This window comes from Cariama cristata, unplaced genomic scaffold (assembly GCF_000690535.1).
Source record: "Cariama cristata isolate BGI_N322 unplaced genomic scaffold, ASM69053v1 scaffold2395, whole genome shotgun sequence".
NCBI lineage: Eukaryota > Metazoa > Chordata > Aves > Cariamiformes > Cariamidae > Cariama > Cariama cristata.
In genome coordinates this window covers 8931-32149 of record NW_009615586.1, presented here as the reverse complement: position 1 = coordinate 32149, position 23219 = coordinate 8931, and the positions used below count along the sequence as shown (strand labels likewise).

The window sequence follows — 23219 nt, the reverse complement described above, 5'->3', positions numbered from 1 at the left end:
AGTGCTAATATGGGGAGTTCTATATTCTACAGCAATGTACTCACATCCACAACAAACAAATAACAGTGTCTTGAATGTGACTCCACTAAAAAAACAAACAACAAAATAGGAATACAAAGAGTTAACTACATAGTAAAGAGATGTGTGCAAAGAAATTCATAGTGCATTATCCTCTCCCCGAAACAAAGCCCTCTTTAAACAATGGCACATTTTGTTAGTTACTCCGGTTTACTGTTCAAATGCAGCCATTCGGTTTTAGTTTCATGAGCAGAGCGACGTTTTCTACAAGGTATGAGGAAATAGACTCACACTATAAGCTAGTAACGTGAAAAGCAAATCTAAAAAAAAAGGAAAAGAAATAAGAAAACAATCCTTAAAATTGGAATGTTTAAATAATAATAATAATAATAAAATGAATGTTTACATGGTTAGAAAACCTGCAAGAAATTTAAAGACGTATCCGAATATTTGTCAATATTGTCAGCATAGGCACTTTCATTTTGATAATAGTGTTTGAAATGCATGTTTGAGAGTTACCTCATATCCTTATACAAACCATAGACATCAGTAAAGATACATCAGGGTAGGTGGGATACTATAACAACATTTAGCATATTGTTATACTATTCCACCCACCTTAATGAGGATCCTTTAGGTGTGGCGATGCCGTAGCCTTTGGAATCCAAATTCCCACCAACTTTCATGGTATCACAGGGCTTCCTTTGTTCGATGTACTCATTCATGGTTGACTCCAGCAAGTAGGCATATTTTCCTTTGGACTTCCGTACTCGAGCTACCCCTTCTGCTGTAGTCCTCACAAACACAGATGGCTCTGCACTTTTCATATAGGTCCACATTTTATCAAACACTGCAATTTTAGATCTCTGTGGAGACAATATGAAGCCTAATTAACTAATCTTTACGTAGATAGCAAAAGCACACCTGGGAAAATATGATTATCTCATTTTCAGGCAAGTTTATTACTCAATATTGAATGATAGAAGCACCTACATTCTCTTTTTCTATTAATATCATGTTGTCATTGTATATATTTTTTTTGTATTTTTTGTATTTAGATTTGCTAAAGATTTGAAGCAAACAGTGCTACTTCCACATTATGAGAGGTGTGCCAGATTAAAAGATAAGATCTAAATTCAAACTTCAGCAAAATATTCATCAGAAATTCCCATTCAAACAAGATGATCTTTTCTGCAGCTCTCTGCAGCTGTGTGTTATGCAAACGAGAGGCGAGCTGAAATGTGTGAAAACTTCAGATTGCTCCACAGAGGAAACTAAGATTGCTGTGAAACCTGAAGGGAACGTTAATAGCGAGGTACCTGTTTCAAGGTTGTTCTTATTTAATACTCCACGTGCCTCACCAACTCAACTCAGCAGGTCAGGGTTTTTCTCAGAAAGATTGTTACCTGAAGTAGGTTTCTTTTGCTTTAACCAATTGGTAGTTAGAACTATAATTGGCAGTTTTAACTACCAACTGATTGTTATTTTTTTACTTAGAAAAAAATAGAGGAAAACAAAGTTTGCCACCTAGATATCACTTAAAAGGAAGCAGTGTTAACAAAGAAACAGCAGGCAGAATGGGACATACGACAAATCAGGGTCAGTAACAATCATGAGTCGAAAGAGTATACGAAGCTGGATTTCTCATATCGTCACATACTGTACAATTCTAATGAAGAATTAAGAAAGCATAGGTTTATATCATCTTCCCCTATGTAAGCCCAGTAGAAAACCTAAATGTGCTAACATTTCACATTCTACATTGTCTGATCAAAATATCTGTAGAACTATCAGAGTAGTTTGCAATCAACCCTAAATGAATTTCTTAAAGAGAACCTAAATAATTATATGAAGTAACAATCAACTACTGCCAAACTGAATACTATGTTGCATGTAACTCAGCTATTATTACAGTTCTACTTTGCTGCAGAAAACCAAGACCACTTGGCTTTGTAGTTATCTTAGTTCTCTGTGAGATACTACTATTACACGTGCAAGTATACCAAATCTGTACTATGACAAAATGTATTAGAAGCACTTCTCTACTAGAGACATCTTTTAACACGCACTTCAGAACTGTAATTCTGCTATAACATCTATAATCGTACCATTTTAAAAATAAATTAATTGAGTATAAAAGCATCAGTAACACCCTCACTATCTCCCAAGGCATCACCATTCCTGTAGTACAGCATTATCATTTTCCCAGACTTACCCTTATTTTCCTGTCCAGAAATGTAGTCTAGGAAGCTTTTGAGGCTCATGTTTCTCCATGGTCTCTGTATGTCTACTACTATTAAAAGTTCTGGCGGTACTAAGAACCACTGGAAGTTTTTTAACATCTAAATATTCCAACTGTCTACCATGTACATTGGCAGAGCTGGCTCTTTCAAAGTTCCCTTGCAGATCAGTTTTTGCATATTCTGATCTACGCATACTCATTATACCCGTTAATATCAAAAGAGTTGGATGTACTCAGCATGACCAGAATGACAGGAAAATAACGGGGCGCTGAAGGCACAGTGGGTTTCTCAGATTCTTAAACCATCTGCCATATTGCATATGCAATGTTGTTGTTTCACCCAAGATCCTAAAAACTAGGGGAATCCCAAAAGATGGTATATTGCACCATCTTTGAAAAGCCAGTTCACAAAGTAAACTATCACTGTGTACTATAAGCTATCAGTAAAAATCCAATATTGCGTTTTTCTCTGCCTATGATTTACCTGATACATAGAAAGATACAGGTAAGTGCCTCTAACAGATAGCAAATGGCATTCCATGCCTGAAAGAAACTCCCACCTGCAGATCCAAGTCAGTCAGGTCACTTAATGTTTGAGAGACTCCCATCAACTTCACCAGAGCATATAATGAAAGTCTAAATCCTAAGTGTATAGCTTTCTATCACCTGTTCCCCGAGTCCTGCTGCTGTTGCTCACCTCCCTGGAAGCAGAGCTACCAGTGTTCAGCTCTGCAGGGTGCTCAGTCTCCTCCTTCCTCGGTCCACCCAGGCTTGGACTCAAAGGTCCCCAGCCTCATACGAAGGAGCTCAATCTTCCCTGAATTCTCATTCTCTAAACTGACTCTCTAATTAAACCCAGATGCTCCATCCCCTTCCTACCATACGTCAACATTCATTTGGCAGCGTACATCCAACATGCTGCATGGAATTTACCACTACAAACTAAGCAAGGGACATCAAGCTTCCGACAGTGTTATAAAAATGACTACAGTGATACCTCATGAATTACCACAGCTTTGCTTTATAAAGGGGGATAGTTAAAGTTGGTTTAGAGTTGTCTTACATGGTTTAGTTCAACCCAAAGTAGACAACATACATCTGGGTGCCCGTCATTACAACTGTCATTAGAAGGTATCTGGATTCCATGTATAAGCTGAGACTTAAAACATTATTTTCTTCTTGTACAAACATTCAAATACTAAATAAATAAGCATTATTTCTTCCAGTTAGGTAGCTGTCATGAACAGGTTCATAAACTGACTTAACTGCCAGTTCTTACTCCACTGTTTCCTGGTTCATTAAAATGACCTTTTACAGGTTTTGATATATATCAAGTAACATAAGTCTAGCAAAGTCTGTTCTGCTTTTGTCATTCAACCTCAAAAAAATGCAACTCCCCATTTCCCCCTGTCACTTCATAGAAATCTGATCACAACAGGTAAGTGGGAAGGACGAGGGAAGCCTCATCACAGACTGATGGGCTGGTGCTGGACGGCTGAACTGGAAAAGGCGCAAGGGAACAGGTTTCCCAAATGGTCAAGCGTTAAGAAGAAACCTCCCACTAGATGGTTCACAGGGTCCCTGCTGCATAAATGAAGGTAGGAATACCTGACCCAGCAACCATGGAACTAAAAATCTGCAATGAAAAATGTCACCAGAAAATAGCACTCACAATTTGCCATGACTGCACAGTCCTCTGCAGCCATGAACACTAAAAAACATCACGCTGGAATTCATACAGCTCAGAGTCTTGATCCCTACCTCGTTCCTGACCATGTCTAGACTCATAAAAAATGAGAACAGCAACAAACCACTACCTAGGAGATAGCTGTGACTTCTAAGGTTTTGTTTATATTGCTACACAATATATTTAAGTAATACATTCTGTTTTCAGAACTGTGTCATTTTATTTCCAGAATTTGCCTTTTATTTGAAAGGTAGAGCTAAAGAATGTGGGAAAGAGCAGTGTTAAGAGACCTCCATCTAGCATTCTGTGCACACACACACACACACGCTTACTCATAAAGCCAACATTATCCCATAGTTAAAAAAAGCATGTACCCTTACCCTAATTCAAATACGTTGTGAAAAAAAAATGCACATCACATTGTTATTTAAATTTGGCCAGTGCTATAGTTGACCATGTATTTTATTCCTATGTAAATCTTTTTCATGTCCTTAAATTGCACTTGGAAAAGCACACAGTCATCAGCAACAGCAGACTAAACCATGAGGAAACAGAATTCTTGTGAATGCAGGATGCCCTGTGTGCAAGTTGGGCTTTCACAACTCTTTCTTATATCCTCTTTCTTTAATGGCACCAAAAACCTACAAGTACAGTAGTGCTCTCTAAAAACCACCACAACTTGCAATCATGCGATCCAAACAATGGAACCATTGTAGATTGCTATATCATTGAATGCAAGAATGCAAGAATATGGAAATAATCTGCACTGCTCTTAATTACAGTGGCTGATGGCTATTGCAAGGTAACACTCTAGTGTTTACATGAAATGTTAAAAGCTAATTATAACTTTGATATTACAATCAACACCAACATGACAGTACAAGACCCTAATATTCACAATGAACGCTTTTTCTCCCATTATTTACCACTTCTATGAAAATACAGTAACTGATACAAAAATGTCGCAGGAGCTAACACTCTTTTTTTTTTAATATCATGTCACCACTGGGCATTTTGACAATGAAAATTATTATTATTACAAAGTACACATTCCATTTAAATGTAAAATACTTCCTTCACTAAGAAACTCATTAGGAAATTAAATTATGCAAAGCTTTATCAAATTAATTAACTCTATTTTGTGGGTCATGAGATAACTTTTCAATTTTGTCATTCAAAGACCTATTATTCTTAAAATTGGGGTGCTGCATGTCATTGACAGAAATAGCTCCTCAGACCACTAACGTTCTACTAGACAATGATCTTGTACTGCAGGAGCAGAACTTTAATTCTCAAATATGGTTTGTGTAACCATCTTGTTGACCTTCCATACTGAATAAAAGGACAGGAACTGGTATTGCCAACAGTACCTAGAAAGTGTATCAACAAATGAATCTTGCCAATTTACGCAGTAAATCAATTATTGATACATCCAAAAAACCACAAAAAGGACAAAACTAGTTTTTCAGCCTCTTTAGTTAGCTGGAGATTAAGTACTTTAAAACACTTAACCTTTTTTATACTGGGTGAATACTTAAGGTGAATCAAAGTTCAAATAGATGGAAGCTCTAGTAATTTTGTAATATATTGATAATTTTATTCACTACAGGTAAAAATTAGTTACACGTTCTTAAGACGCGGTTCTATGGCTTTCCAGTTTCCCTTACTTAATTGAGCTACTTAAAATATCTTTAATCTATTTGGTCTTATTAATAAAAATTGTAAAATATTCTACCTCAAGAACTTATTCCTCAAAAGCCTACTTAAAATAATTTTCTCCAAGAATGTGCAAGACAAGGACCTTATGTCACCATCATCACATTCTTCATGTGATTTAAAGAGTTAAGTGTTCAAGAAGGCTTGTCTTACAAAGGGATGTTAGCGTTAAAGTTTCAAGATCATTTAACTGCTATTAAAATACTTGCTGAAATGATTCCTCCTCTGAGACTTATTAATTTCAACAGAATCAAAATTTCTCCTCATCATTCAGCATATTCATAAAATCAAAGCAGACTCTTTCAATCTCATTTCACAAAAAACTCAGATAAATATCACAAAAACCAATTTCCACAACGATGACCTAAATCCATCTGTTCTTTTAGAAGTGTTGGTCACAAGGAAAATCCACTGTCCACTCCCAGAACTAACTTTACTGTAATAAACCTACTGATAGAGGGACAGCCTGTACTACAGTCACGTTGCAGTATCTACTACTACAGCTTTGCTATGTCACTGTAATACAAATGTAGATTTGCAAGTAGGATCTTGATTTGATCAGGAGAAACCTGATAACATAAAGGAAACAGTATGTCATATAAACTGAACTGAAAAAAACAGCAAACAGCAGCAGATTTTCAAACCTCACGAGTGAAAAAAAAAAATGGGAGAAAGGGAAGTCTATCTGCTGTATGGTGGGAAGGAATGCAGACAACAAAGACAATCTACACATAGGACCATAATCTAAACGTATATTTTAGCCTTGCTTTTGATGGGACTAATGTAAAGGAAGAGTAAGTAACAGGAATAAGAGTACAGAAACGAGAATGATCAAAACAAGATGGATGCAAACCAAAAAGAATTTACTGCACCCACACTGGGAGAGAGGGAATCAACCAAACCCCAAAACACAAAAGCACTTTCTCAAGCAATCACAGATCTGTAGCGAACTGCAGGTGCTATTTCCCGATTCTAGAACCATAAACGTACTGCCTGGACTTAACAAGAACGAAAAAGCATTCAAAGTGACTATCACTTTTTTGGTCTAAAGTACTGCGCAGAGCTTCAGATGACATTTTAGCGTGAAAACATTTCAAGACAGAAATTACTAGGATTTATAGGAAAGGAAACTGGGATATCAAAACACATCAAGCCAGAAAATAGGAAATTATTTATTTGTTATATATCGGAAGTGGAAAATTCTGAGCACTAGAATGATAGAAATGAAATGAAACTTTCCAGTTTAAAAGCATGGACCAGCACTTTCGGACCAGTAAGAAAATCTGCAATAAAATTTAAGACGTTCAGTTGATAAAAACAGAAGAAAAGAAATGCAAATCTACCACTATGATCAAAATTATTACCAGAAAATAGTGTGATACAATTGGGAGAAAGTTTTTTCCAGAAAAGACAGAGAAATATTAATGCTTTTATACAAAGCATTGCTGAGATCTCAGATGGCATACAGTGTACACCTCTGTTCATCCATATTCAGGAACAATTAATTCAAACTACTACTACACACACACACACACACACACACAGAAGAGGTATGAGATGACTGGGGATCAAAATGCCTTGGTTGGAAATAAAAAATAAATATAGTTTTGTTGATAGAGGTGAAAGCTCAGAAAAAAAACCCCATACTTGCTCTGTATTAATGCATCAGGAAAATAAACACTGAGAAGAAAAAAAATCTACATCATAATTATTGAAGTACTGTAACAATTGAGGATAAACTAGTTATGAATACATTTAGGCTGGAAAATAAAAGAAAGTTTCTAACCTTAACAAGTGTGGTATTATGGAATCATCTGCCCCCAGGAGTAGTGTGAAGAGAACTTAATACTAATTTATACTTATTTTAAAGTGTATCGATTTCTAACATAAATTACACAATACTGGAGAATCTTCAAACTATACTGCCGAAAATTCATTTTTGCCCAGTACAAAATTACCTACAACACAGCATACTTTGATTGGAACATCAAAGAAAACTTGATGAAAACTTGGAAAAGAAGATCAGGGAATAGTATGTTTCCTTTTCTATTAGAAAGGCATAAATTTTATTTTTAATAAATATTATGTAAATACTAATTTGAAATTAAGCTTTCTGAGCAATATATATAACAAGATTCCTGAAGCACCACAGTGTTTTGGTCACTAGGCCCACTGAGCTGTCTGCAAAAGACATTAGGATTTGGGGTAATGTGGAAAGAGAAAAAAAAAAAAGAAACCTGGAAAATAACAAAAAGAGCTTTGAGGAAAAAAAAGGATGTATTGATTACTGCATTCTTCCTTTGAAAATGACTTTCACAAAGGCCTAAATCAATTCTTTTATCTGTTGCCCAGATGCAAGGACCTCAAAAAACAAGAGAACAACTGAAAATTAATCACCTGAACTCTCTAGACCACAAAAAAGTATAACCGTATCTTCACTGCTATGCTATTGGATGCAAAGGGCAGTCTTTCCATTACCTCAGTGCTCAGGTCTACCTCTCCTCTGTATTTCAGCTATGTACCTTTTTTTTTTTTCTGTCAAACTTAAAAAGCCGAACCCATACTCTCTAATCATATCTCCTTCACAGATTCATGAAATGCCAGCCCTCTAGCCCCTGCCTGTTAAGGTACCGAATAGAGTGTCTGGTAGGAGTTACAGATTTTATAACTGAGTCTTTTGTCTCCTTCGCCTCTCAAAGGGTTCTGTGGAGCTAGTCAAAATTTAACTCTGGAAACATATGTTCTATAATTCTTCTACATCTCAAATGTAAAAAATTCAGGCTGAGGTATGATTAATGATTTTTTACCTCAGTTCCACTAAAAAAAAAAAATCAGAGTGTTTCTTCTCTTCTGTTCTCACTGGTTTTAGAGATTTCCTGTGGGTTTTTTTTCAGAAGCTGGAATATCTTGATGAGCATAAAGACAGACTGAGGTTCACAGACAGACTGCTGCATGCTTTCTCCCTTTTTGCATAACCTCTTGTAATACAATCATCAATTTAAATACCTTTAGAAGTTAAAAAAATATTTCAAAGTACTCATAAATCTACAGGCACTGGACCATGTTGAAGATCCTTAGAAAAGACAGCAATACTAATCTTCAGGCCAAATTTTCTTTGCCCCTCAACAGACACGACTTTTGCAGAAGAAATAACTCAAGGGGTCTTGTCAGCTCTTCTTAGGTTTGTTGCTGGCTTTTCACTATGGAAGAAAACTTCTTTGTAAGACAGCAAGGATTATCATCCTTTCGGCATTTTTCCCATGCCCAACTTTTCATTCTGGAACTCTTGCCTCTTAAGCAAGGATAACCAACTTTTGCCGTCTTTTCAGTGAAAGCTGAAGAGTAAGTCTTTGTTATGGAGCAGTTTCTGCTTGCTTTTACTTTGGCAGAGCATCTACTCTTAAAGGCCACCAAAACAGAACGAAACAGATTGGTCTATCCATGTCACGCTGTTGGTTCAAAAATAGGTACATATAAAAAGGTTTTAAATAAAAACTAATGCAGACAGATAAAATGTAAATTAGTCTAATTATTGCTTTGCACGTCATTATTTCCCTTTGAAATGCCTTCTTACCTTACACATGGGAGTAGTTACAATTCATCTTTTAAAGTGGAAAAAAGGTAGCATCATTGATTTCATTTGTCTATCAGGTTTGTACATATTTTTGATGAACAGAGCTAGGCATACAGCAAAAACATGACTGAACTGTAAAAGTAATTAGCTTTTGTTCTCTTTGTATCACTTCGATATTAATTTTCAATATGCCTTCAAGCAGGTGGAAAGCATGGAAATGTTCCAGTGAATGTTAAGCTTGCATACTTACGCAGTTGTACTTTGTTTCTTTCTTCCAGTGCCGTAGTCCATGAAAGCAAGGCAACTCAGGAGTTAGCACATATAGACAATGCTTTAAAATTAATTTCTGCATGTTAAGTGAGTAGTAGTGTATCTTCTTGGGTTAGTGACTTTTTTTCCCCCTTGATGTATGGTTAATGCATACACCAACTGCATTTACAGCAGCTGCTGAGAAATCACTGAAGGTAAAAATACTGTGTGACTGTGGATAGCGTCAATAGTACGTACCAGAGTGATGAAATTCCCCTGCCCCACTGTTTACCACTCCATCAAGTAGTATCTGTGATCTGACAATTTCTGTAATTGTACAGATGATCTGCCTGTACAAGATCAACTGAAATGACTCCTGGATCTTCCAACCTGTGCTTGCAGTCCTATTCACATTCTCACCACTACAATCCATTACTGATTTGAGAAAAATGATGCACTTCTGGAAAACTACAGGTACACACATTTTCTTTGATGCTTTGCCCATTACGTCAGGTTGTAAACCCAAGAGAAAATGCAACAGCAATGCACTATATATCTTTGTTTAGGTTTTCAGTTGCACTAAGAACTCTAAAAGCACCATCCCTAAGACAGAGGCACTAGTAAGTATCAGAAGTGGTAAGTATCCCAACTCAGTTTGGAATGGAACTCTGAAGAACATAATGAAGAGACCTGACAAATCTGCCGTTAAAGAAAAATTGTGTCTCTGTAACATTATTACTAAGAAGTAATAGTTTCGCCCTGATGTTTACTGCTCAGCAAAGCTGTATCATTACTTTTTTTTTTCTTTTTAAAATACTGTTAAATCCATTATTTCTGCACTGATATTTTCTATGCAGAATGTACCAAGCTTCTGCTTCTCATCTTAAAGCAGCACTAAGAACACTAGAGTACAATGCCCTCTCATCCTTTTCTCTCAGTTATGTTTCTTGATTCAGTGCCAACTGATGCTCTACTCACTGTTGGCAACAATATCTCCTACTAGTCTACAACTTTAAAGCTAGGGAGTATGTACCTAAAATAGGGTAAAGCGCAAAGGCAATAAATCTTTTGTCATGAGTGCCAAGGCTGTTATCTCTAAGTCATGTGATAAGGACTAGGTTGTACGCCTACTCCCATACTGTCTGTAGGGTGTGTGGTGAGCTATTATCTTTCCTCCATCTGGGTTCTTCTAACCTATATCTGGATTACTCTATTCACCATGGTAGTCACTGAAGTCAGCTACAGCCACTGCCGATAGGAACTAATACGTACCTACAGTAGGTAGCTGAAAGACTAGAATCCTAAAACAAAACAGAGAACAAGCTAATGTGACATCCCTGAGATCCCCAAGCTAATGTAACACCTCAACGAGTTCATGTCATAGAAGATGGACAAAGACTTGAACCCACCTCTTTCAATTAACATATATTCAGCTATTCAGGATAGGATTTTTCAGCTAACTTTCACCATCTAGCTTATTGCTGAGAATTCCTTTCTGGAAAATGCTGAGAAAGATCTCTTTTTCACTTGTGTAAAGTATGATCAGAAAACATGTTTTAGTAGCAAAGAAAATTCAGTTTACTGTTCTCATCCCCATTATAAAACATTTCTAATTTCATGCTGTTCCAGGAAGTAGGCCTCCACTATTGAAAATTTAGGTCCAGTATACATTCCATCAATAGAAAACAAACTTGCAAATAATGCCACTTCTCAAAGAGAAAACAGACTAACTGAAAAAACCCCAAATGTTTCTTTTAATTCATGACAAGTGACAGAGGAAGCCAGTCCATTTTAGCTTGCTGCTAGAAAAATACTCTAGTTGTTTCCAGCTGTTCAAATGATTTGAGTACTAATTTCAGGTCATATAAAAATCACACATCCACTCCAATTCAGTCACCATACAGAAATATTCCAGGTGAAATTTTAGTCTCCTTAGTGCTAGAGACTGCCTTCACATTGCCTTCAGCAGAGTTTCATTCTTGAAACTTGAGTTTCAGGTCTCCTAGAAAGAAATGCTGACAGCTGTTATGTTTTGAAAAATAACTGGGCAAGTTTAAGTGATTTTTAGCAAATAGTAGATAGAGCCATCAGGCTAAGAAAGTTGCATTACACATACTGCACCAATTGTCTGTGACAGAAATTGCTGAGAAGAAATTTCCAGACATCATTATAGCCTTGTTTGTGCAGAGCCAAAACTTAACAAAAGGTGACGAATATGCCCTCACAAAACCTCCACCTGATTTTTACAAAAATAAGTTATTAATGCTCAGGTAATCACCAGAAACACTAGTTGTGTAAAAGTGTAATTTGGAAGATGTATATATGTGCTAGGAGCACAAAAACTACACACTGATGCATGCACATACGAATGTTTTTTGTTTTAAAAGAAAACTTAAAAAAATCTCTAAAGAGAAACTATTGAAAAGAACTGACCTACTGTCAGTTCACATTCAAGCCCCAGTATAGCCATAATCTAAAAGGTTTATGCTCACAAAACCAGGAATACATGCTTGTATGCTTCTAAACGCTTCTGAACACTCTTTAGCACAAACCCGATCTCATTTTTACTAGCTTACACACCTCATGCTAGCTTTGGTTTAGTCAACAGGAATGCAATCAGCAGCAGGTCTTATTACCGGACTTACCATCAAAATCAGAAAATAATGCTTTTCGACAGCTGAAACAAGTATGGTTCCTATTTAGTACGTTACCAGTTAAGTATGCATTACAGGATCCAGTGAAAACCATAATCTAGCAGTTACTGCTCTAACTACACAGTACACAAAAGGTATTTGTGAGAACTTATTTCATTTCACTTTCAATGCAGGCTACGTTTTTAAAATACATTTGGTTTAAACCTAACACTATCATCACCCATTGAAAAACTTGAAAACAACAGGTTTCTTCGTATTGGTAGCACTTCAGATCCAGTTCCATCTGACATGGAGAGACACACAGAGCACAAAGACAAGGCAAAACAGTCAGGGTTTTTTCTGAGCAGCCTTAGTGTCTCACTCATTTGTTGGATGGATTTGACCACGTTAGCTGGTGTCTCAAGGGCAGCCTGAGACTCACACATTGGAAGTCTCATGCATTTTTAAAACTGAAATACACAGAGGTAGAAGGTGAGGACTGACAGGCTTCCAAGGCATTACTGTAATGCAAATACAAATAGTAACTGTTTTCAAAAGCAGGCATGGGTTTACTACGGTAGCCAACAGGGTTCTATCCCATTCCCCATCTGGAAGCTCGAAAAATCATGTGAAATACTTATTAAAACATGACTGTGCACCTTCCCATGTCCCTATTCACTGCGTGACTACCTAGAATATAGCACAGCTATTAAATAGCCTTGTTTATAATCGTTAGCTCCTGTCTTACAGCTTAGATGAACGACATCAACTCCCTTCTCTGAAAATACCTTGTTTTTTACTTTACAGTGGGTATTTTTTACGTAGTTCCTTGCAGCCACTTTTGCTTTACATATTTATGACATGACCCTTATATTTATATATAGATAATAAAACGTAACGACAATGAATAAACAAAAACACTTATAGTTGCAAGTTAGGCTGCACATATCACATTTTTATAGCAACCTTTTAATAAAGCCTAGGGAAAACACATTTACATGAGTGAAGACCTATTTAAAACAAAAACAGAAATCTAAAAAGTAGAAATTCTTACCCTAAAAAACTCTTTAGTGGAGCCAGAATCTAACGTCCCATAAGCAATTTCTGTTTGCTTGGAAAGATCCTCTGCACTTTCAATAGGAGACACCATCCTCTCCACCGTCAGGAAGGCAGCTAAGTTAGCCGTGTAGGATGAGATTATGATGAGGGTAAAGAACCACCACACACCTCCAACAATGCGCCCAGACAGGGATCTAATAACAAGTATGAAATGGATTTGTAAAGTGAAATGAAAGTCCTAAAAAGGAACACATGTTATCAATTTTATGCAAATGATGCATTATATTACAGGGAAGCATTTCAGGCTATCTCGTAGTGCAAGCTCTGCATAGTAATCAGATGGGGAATCAAGGTATACTCCACTACATCTCTTGGACTTCACTGAAATCAGGACTCCAGAGTTTACTTTCGGGAGAATTTAGTGATCCAGTTCTTCAAAGTTCTGAACACCCCAAAAGCAAACTGCTCCCATCATAATGTGCTATATTTAACATGTAAGCTCGTTGTTCCCTCTGAAGTGAATGTGTGACATTATGAGGAGGAACAAACAAAAACAGCGGAAGAGTGCTTTCAGATAAACCAGTATGCACTTAAAAATTAAGTGCCTTTAGCTTGCTTATTTTCCTAAGACATTCAGACAAAGACTGATTTCCACAAAACAATGGCTTATGCTGCTGTGGACAATCTATACTGAGAAACAAACAGCATTATTTGCAATAAAAACTGGCCCAGGGAATATCCATAAACTAAAAAGTGCACACAACTTTTGAAAGACACAAGCATTTAACGAACTGAGGACTGGACATGAAACAATCAGTGACAATACAGAAAAATGGTGAAGAAAGTGTATTTTTAAATAATAATAATCTGATGTTTTTAACTGCAGCGGGTGGGCTCTTATGGATCTTTGTTTTGCATCTCCTGCTCGAGAAGAGAGAAGAAAAGAGAACTCAAGAAAATATATAAAACAGTATAGAGCACACAACTAGAGAAATTCAATGATTTTCAATACTAGAAAACTAACAGAAGAGAAATATTGATATTGCCATTATTGTCAAAGTTGACATTTTTTAACAATCCTTTAAACTTTGAAATTACTTACTACTTTGTTTCCAAACAAGACATTATCTTTGGAGATTATACATAATCTTTGGAGATGTGCTTAATTATTTGGCAGAAATGTGCATGTAGTTGAAAGTCTAGTACTAAGGCGTTGCAGTAGCTTAGGTATGTCTTGATGTGTCTCCTCTATCTATTAAGTAAACAAATTACAAATCACTCACCCAGCCTACTGTATTGTGAATGAGACTTCAAACTAATTCTGACAAAATATTTATATAGATAGATATAACTCTCTCTAGATATATACATTTAAACATGATAGTTACGTAAAGTTGATTTATTAAACTAGGAATAAAAATAAATAGAACCAATTCTGGACAAATTATTTTACTCATTGCTATTGCATAAAATCTCTGTGATAATTCAGACATTGAAAGATTTATTCCATGTCACAACAGACTCACTAATTCACTCTACTACATGAAAATCAAGTCAAGATAAGGTCCAGAATATGTTATTAAAAAGGACCATAAAAAAGAAATCATTTCAAGTTCCTTCTAAATTGACATGTATTCTACAAACATGCTTTCTGTCACTTTTGAAAAAATACTATATACTTATTTTGACATGGAGGTAATCTGAGTATAAAATAACTCTACAATTAAAAGATTTAATTATATGATGAATATGTATTTGCAAGGTAAAACCTCTGATGACGTGTATTTAACAACTGCTGATTTTATGGCACTTTATATTGTATTGATGACACCTGCTATAAATGAAAATAATCTTCAAAAGCCCATGATGTGTCGGCTAACAAAGGTGCCACCGACTTTGTAAAAAAAGAGTTAGCACAATGCCAATCTACACATCACGCTCCCACATGACACTTTATAAGTAAAATTCTTTTGGGTGTCATTTGTACTCAAAATTTTCCCGTAAGGTCTGTCCCAAACAATTTCTTCGTTTGTGCACATTTCTAAAAGTTTCTAAAGATTGATAATTATACGCTAGTACGAACCCACTAGTATGAATGGGTATGAACCCATTTTACAAGCACCTCATTTGTCAGATCATTAAATACTAAAGTAACAATTTCTGCGCCTAATGACCTAAATTTGTGCACCACATTTTATACTTACAAAGGTATTATATGGCAGTACTGAGAGTACACTCACATCTCAAAAAAGATGAGGAAAACTTTCCTAGAAGTTATCAGTAGCATATAAAATATTACTCTATTGTTTCTGTGCTACCCATGGTGGCAACATGGGGATTGCTATTGCAGGCCAGTTTCCAGGTGGTCCAGTCTTACTCAGCACCACCCTCTGTTTCAGTCAGGAAGACCTAGTTACTTGTCTACTCTAAAATTCTTGCAGTGGTTGTCATTTTTAGTAGAGAAATGATAGTAGCAATGGTGCAAAATTTAACTTCACAATATTTTGCTGATGCCTGAAGATATTCCTTCTCATATCTACTCCAATTCATTTGCTGGAGTTCGAATTCCACAGTGGTAGTTTTGGTGCAAGAACAAAAATAACTGAGCTGTTTTCAGCCCTTTTCTAATTTTATAATAAACAGATAATACACAAACTAACTGCTTTTCTCAAAAATATGTCTGTAATCAAATAAAGTGCTGTTAAATATTTCACTGAAACTAAATCTTGAATCTCTAAAATGATTCAAGTTTCATGCACCTTTTATGATGACCATTTACCATCATTATTCTTATATCACTTTTCAAAAGTTATCAAACCATGCACAACAACTGTCATGCTTTAATAGCCAGTAAAATAATTAAAAAAAAATCATTATTCTACTATGGTCTTGATTCAATAAAAATAATTTTGTAGCTAATAGGGGACTTTGCAGACAACTAAACCTGTGAAGCGTGTAATCGATACAAAATCCCCACAGGACTAAAATTAACACAGCTTCTCATGACCTCAAACAATCTGCTCTCTCTTCATTGTCTTGTTTCTTGTATACAATTCTTATTGTGTTATAAGCCAAATCCACCACATCTTTCATCATAAATGATAAATTCTTTACACAGAATTGCTAAAGTTATCACATAATAAATGCTCTGCTATTTCCGTAGGAGAACAACTTGAAAACCTGCGGCTGCCTTTTGGGATGCACGACTTGTATCTAAGAAATGCTCCCTTGGTGTGATTTCTTTTGCACACTAACCACTAGACTCACTAGACCTGTTCCCTGTCTTACTTTAGGATGTTTAGAAGAAAGTTAAATTGCTTAGTATAATTAGGTAGGCCTTCTGATTTGATGTCCTTAAACCCAGTTGCCCTATTTCACTTGTTACTATAGTTCCTTCAAGTAGCAAGCAGTTATTTACCTACTTACTTACCACTTTCCTGAATCAAGGCTAGAACGACTTGTGCACAAGGGAAATAGAATATTTAATGAGCTGCAAAGGAATTCACTTAAGTGTTTTACAGTTGTCCCAAATAAAGTAGGTGAAAATCCATGAGGAATTAAGCATTTATAAACTGGACCTTCAAATTCATTTTTGCGATTTCCTTTGTGAGTTTTCTAAAACTAGGCCATGGAAAAACAGCAGTGTTTTGCAACTATTCACATGAAATTAGAGCCGTCACATGACTTTTATTTCAGTTCAAGGTCCTCCTGTAGAAAAACAGTGGGTTAATAACTCTGTTATGATATGTAATGAGTTTTAGAGGGAAAGTGCTGACTGTGTAGTTTGTGACTGGTATGTTACCCTTTTTTCCCATTACAGTTGTTGTGAACCTTATGCACTGTCAACTGTAAAATGGGAATATGCAGCAAAAACACGGTACCCCTCCAAGAAGGCATGGAATGACTTGAACCTTATGCATTTTGCAGTCTCTGCATGGTGTATATAACTTCACTTGGCAAATGTATGATCGATGTTAAGACGATATCAATCAAATACATCTCGACCCTATGTCACAGACCACTGCTTTTATTTCAAGGACTTTTGTGATTTTAGGGAGGGGAAAAACATAGCAATTAATTTCTTTCCAAGAGTGAAAATATATGCACCATGAACCTCCTCTGGCTGAGATGGCTGAGACCAAAAATGCACAAAGTTGAAATGGGTGAGTAACCAACCTTGGCGAAATATCGCATCCTTGCTGCATAAAGGCACCCAGGGAAAACCAGAGACTATTAAATATCCCAAATTCATTAGTTGATTCATTAGTTTGCGTTTCTCTTCCATCTTCAAATTCTTCAGTGTGCCACTCGTATGGGCTAAATCTGCTGACCAGGAATAAAACTACACTGACCCCAATGTAGGCAAAAACAATGCACATCCAGATTTCATATGCTAACGGATCAAGAAATGAAAACACTCCTGGTTTGGACTTCTGAGGCTTCTTGATCATTATTGATATCCCCAGGCTCATAAAGGGCTTTGAGAAGTCAATCACCTCTTCTCTCACCAATGTTATAGTTAATGGAGCAATTGCAATATCGGCTTTCTGTAAAGGAAGAAAAAAAGCAAATAATAGGTAATACAATGAGCAGAGCAAAGAATGGTTTAGTTTCTGTTGCATTTCACAAATGGAAAATTGGACAGCAGAGATACCGGCAACATTCGTTTCACCAAGAATGTCCTATGGAGAATTTCAGAAATATTTAGTTGAAACTCTTCTTATTGAAATACAAATAACCATACGGTTGGCATATTCCAAGCTTTCCTTTTTACACATGCCCTTTTAAAAGTATATGACATTTAAAAGTGTTAGTGAAGTACATTGCCTTTTGCCTGGTCAGAAGGATGAAATATGTACTCACTTCCCCCCAACTTCATTTGCATTTAAAATCTAATTCCATGTTTTACTTTCAAAGTTTTTCATGGCAATGCAAGTTACTAATTCTCTATCAAAGGAATTAGATAATTTTCCTCCACTCTACAGAGAAAACTAAACCAAATCCCACTCCTTCCATCAGTCATCTTTAATGGCTTTATTATAAAAGATTTTCTTACCCCATAAACAAGTTCTCCAACCATCCCATTCCAGATTTTCGTGTCTGCATCCCTCGCCCCATACTTGCCATCCCCAACAATTGTGAGCTTATATTTGAATCCACAGTGTTTAGCAATTTCTGTAGCTAAGTCCACACAATAGCCCTCATATCGATCATTTCCTTCAAGCATTTCGTGATTTTTCTTCATCATGACGTACGGGGACTCCTGCACAGAAAGAACTTGCCTTAGCTACTTGGTAAAGAGACAGATGTATCAGTTGTGCACTTCATAGATTAATATGTTTCCTTTCACATGCTAAAAAAAGAGAGAAGATAACATCTGAATCGTACATGCTATGTATATGTTAGCTGTTAATTATTAATGTGATATGTCCTTAACACATTTAAAAGCTGCATTCTCCACAGTCATACATAAATAACAATACTTACAGGTATAGTGATTCCCAGCAGTATGTTAATAATGACCATGAATGTTAACAGGAGTTACGCATTCAGAGAAGAAAGAGTAAGTTCCAAAATCAGTTTCTTTCTCTCACACAGTTTGGATGGAAGAAGGCAAAGGTATTTAGTTGCTTTTATTGTCTTAATACAAGAAAATTCTTTCCTATTTCACAACCACATCCCTCCCTGGGAAAACACCTCAGGCTCTCCAGGTTACATCTTTATTGGATTACTACACAAACGATAGGTAAGATATCTATAAATCAGGAGTGAAGTTCTATCATCAGCAAAACTGGCGATGAGTCATAGGTTGTATTAAAGTAATGTATCTCCTCTTTGCTCAGTCGTTACTGAACTATTCTTGCATCCAGTAAAACTCCTATGCTAGTCTGTGACTTGTCCAAACTGATAAAGCAGCTGTTTAACTTACAGAAAAATGCTGTTCTATGACAGTACATAATGTTATTTTCTGGACAACTAGAATACAACATTTAATGTTTTATTTTACACTTCACCAATCCATAGCAGCTACGATTCTGAAGCATAAGAACAAGTCTCTGCAGTTTGGCAAAATCCATTCTCTAAAACTAACACTATGGTTCTGCTTCTCAGACAAGTTCCTCTCCTTTGAAAGTAGGTATTTAATTTCTATTTTCAGGTCTAAACATTTTAACTTTCTAGGATGTTCAATCAATGACCATTTGTCTTCTACAGAACAAAACCGGATACCGAAGCACATACATTTCCTTAATTTCCAGATTTTCTTTTATGTATCATGAGTAACAGGTCACAACCTCAAATAATAAAAAGACAGTATATTTAAACTAACATGATGACAAGAAACAAATCACTGTAGGACAGACTGTCTTCTGACAAAATATGAGGTTAATTACCAAAATAGTGGTGACAATAATAGTCTTATTCTCTAGTCCTGAAGATTCATTTCCAAGAGGGCCATCAAGAGGATTCACAACCATTTTGTCCACTTCACTCCAATATCCAATCTAAAGAGAGTTTATAGGATGCACAGACACCAGTGAATATGAACTTCCACAGAAAAGGTAAAGCATGTCATTACTATGCCCTTGAGTTATGCTCACAAAAAACTATTTTAAGCTATGGATTTACCAGTGTAAATATTTCTATTTACGTAGTTAAAGACTGTAACAAATAGTAAAAAGATTGAACTAACGACATTTGTTCACATTAATTTGTCTAATACAGGTATACCATGTTCATTCATATTTAACAGGTTTCAGCATCAACATTACACACTGTAGAACTGAAAGTGTTATGAAATACTCCAGATTAGGAAGACATGAGAACCTGGCTTTTCCTGAAAGGTCTGGAATTAGAACAAAAAGATAATCACATTGAAAGAAACATCACTGAAAAGCTGTATTTGGCATTTGTCATTCAGAAGCCTGTCTTCCCAAACACTAGCTCACATTTAGCAATTCAGATCAGAAAGCAAAATGTTTAATCCACAAAATTGAAAGCAAAATATTCTTATGCAGTACTTACCAGAAATAACAACTTGTATTTGTTAGAAAGAAATAATACAGATTTTTACTTTGTTCTGCAATATCATTGTAGAATACACCTATGAATAAATATTATTATGACTTATGCTTTAATTAATCTATAGTGTTTCATTACCTACCTTAACCCATTGATTAGCATGGTAAAACCTTTAAAGACACTGTAAGACAATTCAAATTACCTTCCGAGGACCAGTACTTTTGAGTTCCATGATGTTTATTGTAAAATTGATTCTCTTCCCATTCTGATCAAACTTTATATTCCCTGTTAGACCTTCCACCTGAACCTATGTAGATGAAGATGAAAGTGGTAGAAGAATTAAGTTTGTTTCTTTTTAGAAAATGCATTTTGTACTTCCATAAATGGTTACTGATATTCCAAAAACATTCAGTTTAGACTCTTTTCCATATGCAATATATTATCTTAGTATGAGACACGTTCCTGAGGAGTTCACTTCCATATTATTCCCAGCAAGATCCAGGCAGGTTAGGAGACTGGAAGGTCCTTTTCAAGCATTTATAGAGAATTTCACACATGCACTCATCCCAGCATTCACTCCAGGAAAGCTACCTGTTTCAATGCCCTTTCTATTTCTACACCATGACCCCAGGGTACAGCTGGATTTGCAAGACAATCTCCAGCATTTCCTCTTCTGGAGATCTCAATCCTCTGTTTACGTAAATTACGGAAAGCTTCTGTCATCACTTGAACAGCATCATAGGTCAGAGCAGATGTATACTGAAAAGAAGTGAAAATATTTAATTAAAAACCAGCCTCAGCTTCGCTACACCTTCCAATGCACTCATTAATCCATTAAACATCGAAACATATTAAAAATAAAAAGGACAGTAAGATATACTTGAAATCAGACCAGTTTTTGTTTCATTTGGAGGTTACTACCCTCTGAGGAGTATCTATGCATATTAATGAAGTGTTCTCCATCAGAATGGTTAGGGGCAGTGCTAATAAGTCTGAACTGAAGATTTACAGCTGTTTCCAGTGTGAATTACATTCCTTTCACACTACAACTGTGTAACAGTTCTGTGTGCAGAAATGGTTGGAAGTCCATGGAGGTGAAAGGGGAAAAAAAGAAATACATTCCACCATTTAACTTGAGTTAGCCTCTAAAAATAAGAAATTGTTCCTCTGATTACACTCCTCAGGAAGATGTATTTATATACAGATCTCTAGACTACATCTCCTCCCACATATATACACACAAAACCAAACAATGTATATTTGTATATACGTGTGCTTAACTTTTATCAGTTAAATATAAAAACTCAAGGGTAGCTATTTTCAAGGATGCAAATACCTTGTTAGCACCATGCAAAACCAGGTTTTGGGCTGAGATGTCTGGAAGAAGTGGTGACCCTCAAAAAGCAATATAGGTGAGGAAGGGCCCCATGTTCCTAATCTGACGCAGTATAAGGAGTTTTACAACTTTTGAGACATCAGAGAAGAATCCTGCAATCACATGCCTCACAAGCTGGGACTAAACAGTCAAAGGCAGTTATCTTCAGTGACTGGAAAATTTTACATCTTACCTAACTAACTGAACAAAACCCACATGTGCACGTACACGGAGGACTTTGTTGGATGGGCTTTATGAGTCCAGAACATTGCAATTATACCAAATATAAGGGACATTTTTGGAAATATGGGCCAGAATATAACTACTTACAGCCTTATGAATGAATGCAATGATCCCTATGAAGGCTATTAGATCCTGAAAATATATAAACTGTAAAGTGGAGAGAAATGATATATTGGCTCTTTGCTTCAATGGCTCAGACTTTAATGAGAATTTTAATTAGCTAGCTCAAGTCATGCAGAAGGCTTTTGTAACTAAGGCAGGCTCCTGAATTGAGGTCATTTTTGCATGCAACTGTTAGACCTTGGAAAGGAAGAAAAGGAAGGTAAAAATCTTTTTTTTTTCAGATATATAAGCTTACTGTGTGATTAATGTGCATCTTCTCAAGAAAGTTCTCTCAGTGACTTGTACAGAAATCTTTAAAGGGATCAGAACAGCAGAAGAACAAAGTGAAAGACTGGCTGGAGCCAGTACTACTTTCTACTACTGGAGTAGCAGTGATTAAGTGGTGGACATGGAGGAGAAGGTAACAGAGAGAAAAGAAAGGACCCTGACTCATTTTGAGGGGACTGACTAGCAATACTTCTTTAAGTGTAGCTCTTTGCAGTACAGAAACATACTGTACTACACTAGTGTTTTGAGAAACTTTGGATATGGCACTGTCATTAACCACAGAAACATACTTTGGGTAGCAGAGAAAATAAGAGCTTGAAATTGAGAAGTTATAGTGCTATTTAATTCGGTTATTCTGTTTCATTTGATCTCATTGGGATATGTTTAATGTATTACCTCAAGAATATTACCCCTATAGTACGTAATTACTGGCCTGAATATTCACAGCTCGGTCATATATTCAGTTTGTGTAGAGCTTTGCCTATGAATATATGTCTGTATGTGTATATGTCATCACATATATAAAATCCACATTTTAATTTAGGTTAAGTCAGTTTTAGTCTAAGGATCTCAAAATATTTTACAAGCATCTTACACCTTCATGTTGTTGGACATGCCATGAAAGCAAACAGCCCATGTATCATTTCTTACTGCTTTATTCTGTATACAGTTTCAGCTCCTAATAACCTTCATGGGGCTTATTAAAACTACCTATAGCTTAATGAATAGATGTAAAGTTGGCAAACTGAAACAAGGTGAACTCATTACCACAAACAATAAATGACAGACACATAACCTGCTCATGCAGAGGGGTGTGTGTGTGTGTGTGTGTCTGCACAATAAATAAAATTGTCATAAGTTAAAGGATACATTAGCCCTGTCTTGATTCACTTTGTTTCATACTGGAGATTCATCCACGTTCTGATCTACACTATTAAAATATGTAGGAGCACTATTTGGAATATTATTCTGTGGAAGTGGGATGGGCTTTTGCAGCCTACAACTTTTACAGC

At 36.0% G+C, this 23219-nt stretch overlaps 1 protein-coding gene across 1 annotated transcript in view; it reads right to left on the bottom strand.

Annotated features, from left to right (window-relative positions):
* The window catches only part of GRIA2 (glutamate receptor, ionotropic, AMPA 2), a 26440-nt gene extending 5475 nt beyond the window's left edge, over positions 1-20965 (bottom strand). The window contains exons 1-7 of the mRNA XM_009699850.1: positions 20790-20965; positions 20401-20505; positions 19571-19681; positions 18235-18441; positions 17355-17725; positions 13174-13372; positions 637-884 (exon numbers count right to left, since the gene is read on the bottom strand). Of these exons, the coding sequence (XP_009698152.1) occupies positions 637-884; positions 13174-13372; positions 17355-17725; positions 18235-18441; positions 19571-19681; positions 20401-20505; positions 20790-20921 (1373 nt within the window). The 5' untranslated portion in view covers positions 20922-20965. The remainder of the gene's footprint in view (positions 1-636; positions 885-13173; positions 13373-17354; positions 17726-18234; positions 18442-19570; positions 19682-20400; positions 20506-20789) is intronic.
* Positions 20966-23219: the final 2254 nt, after the last annotated feature.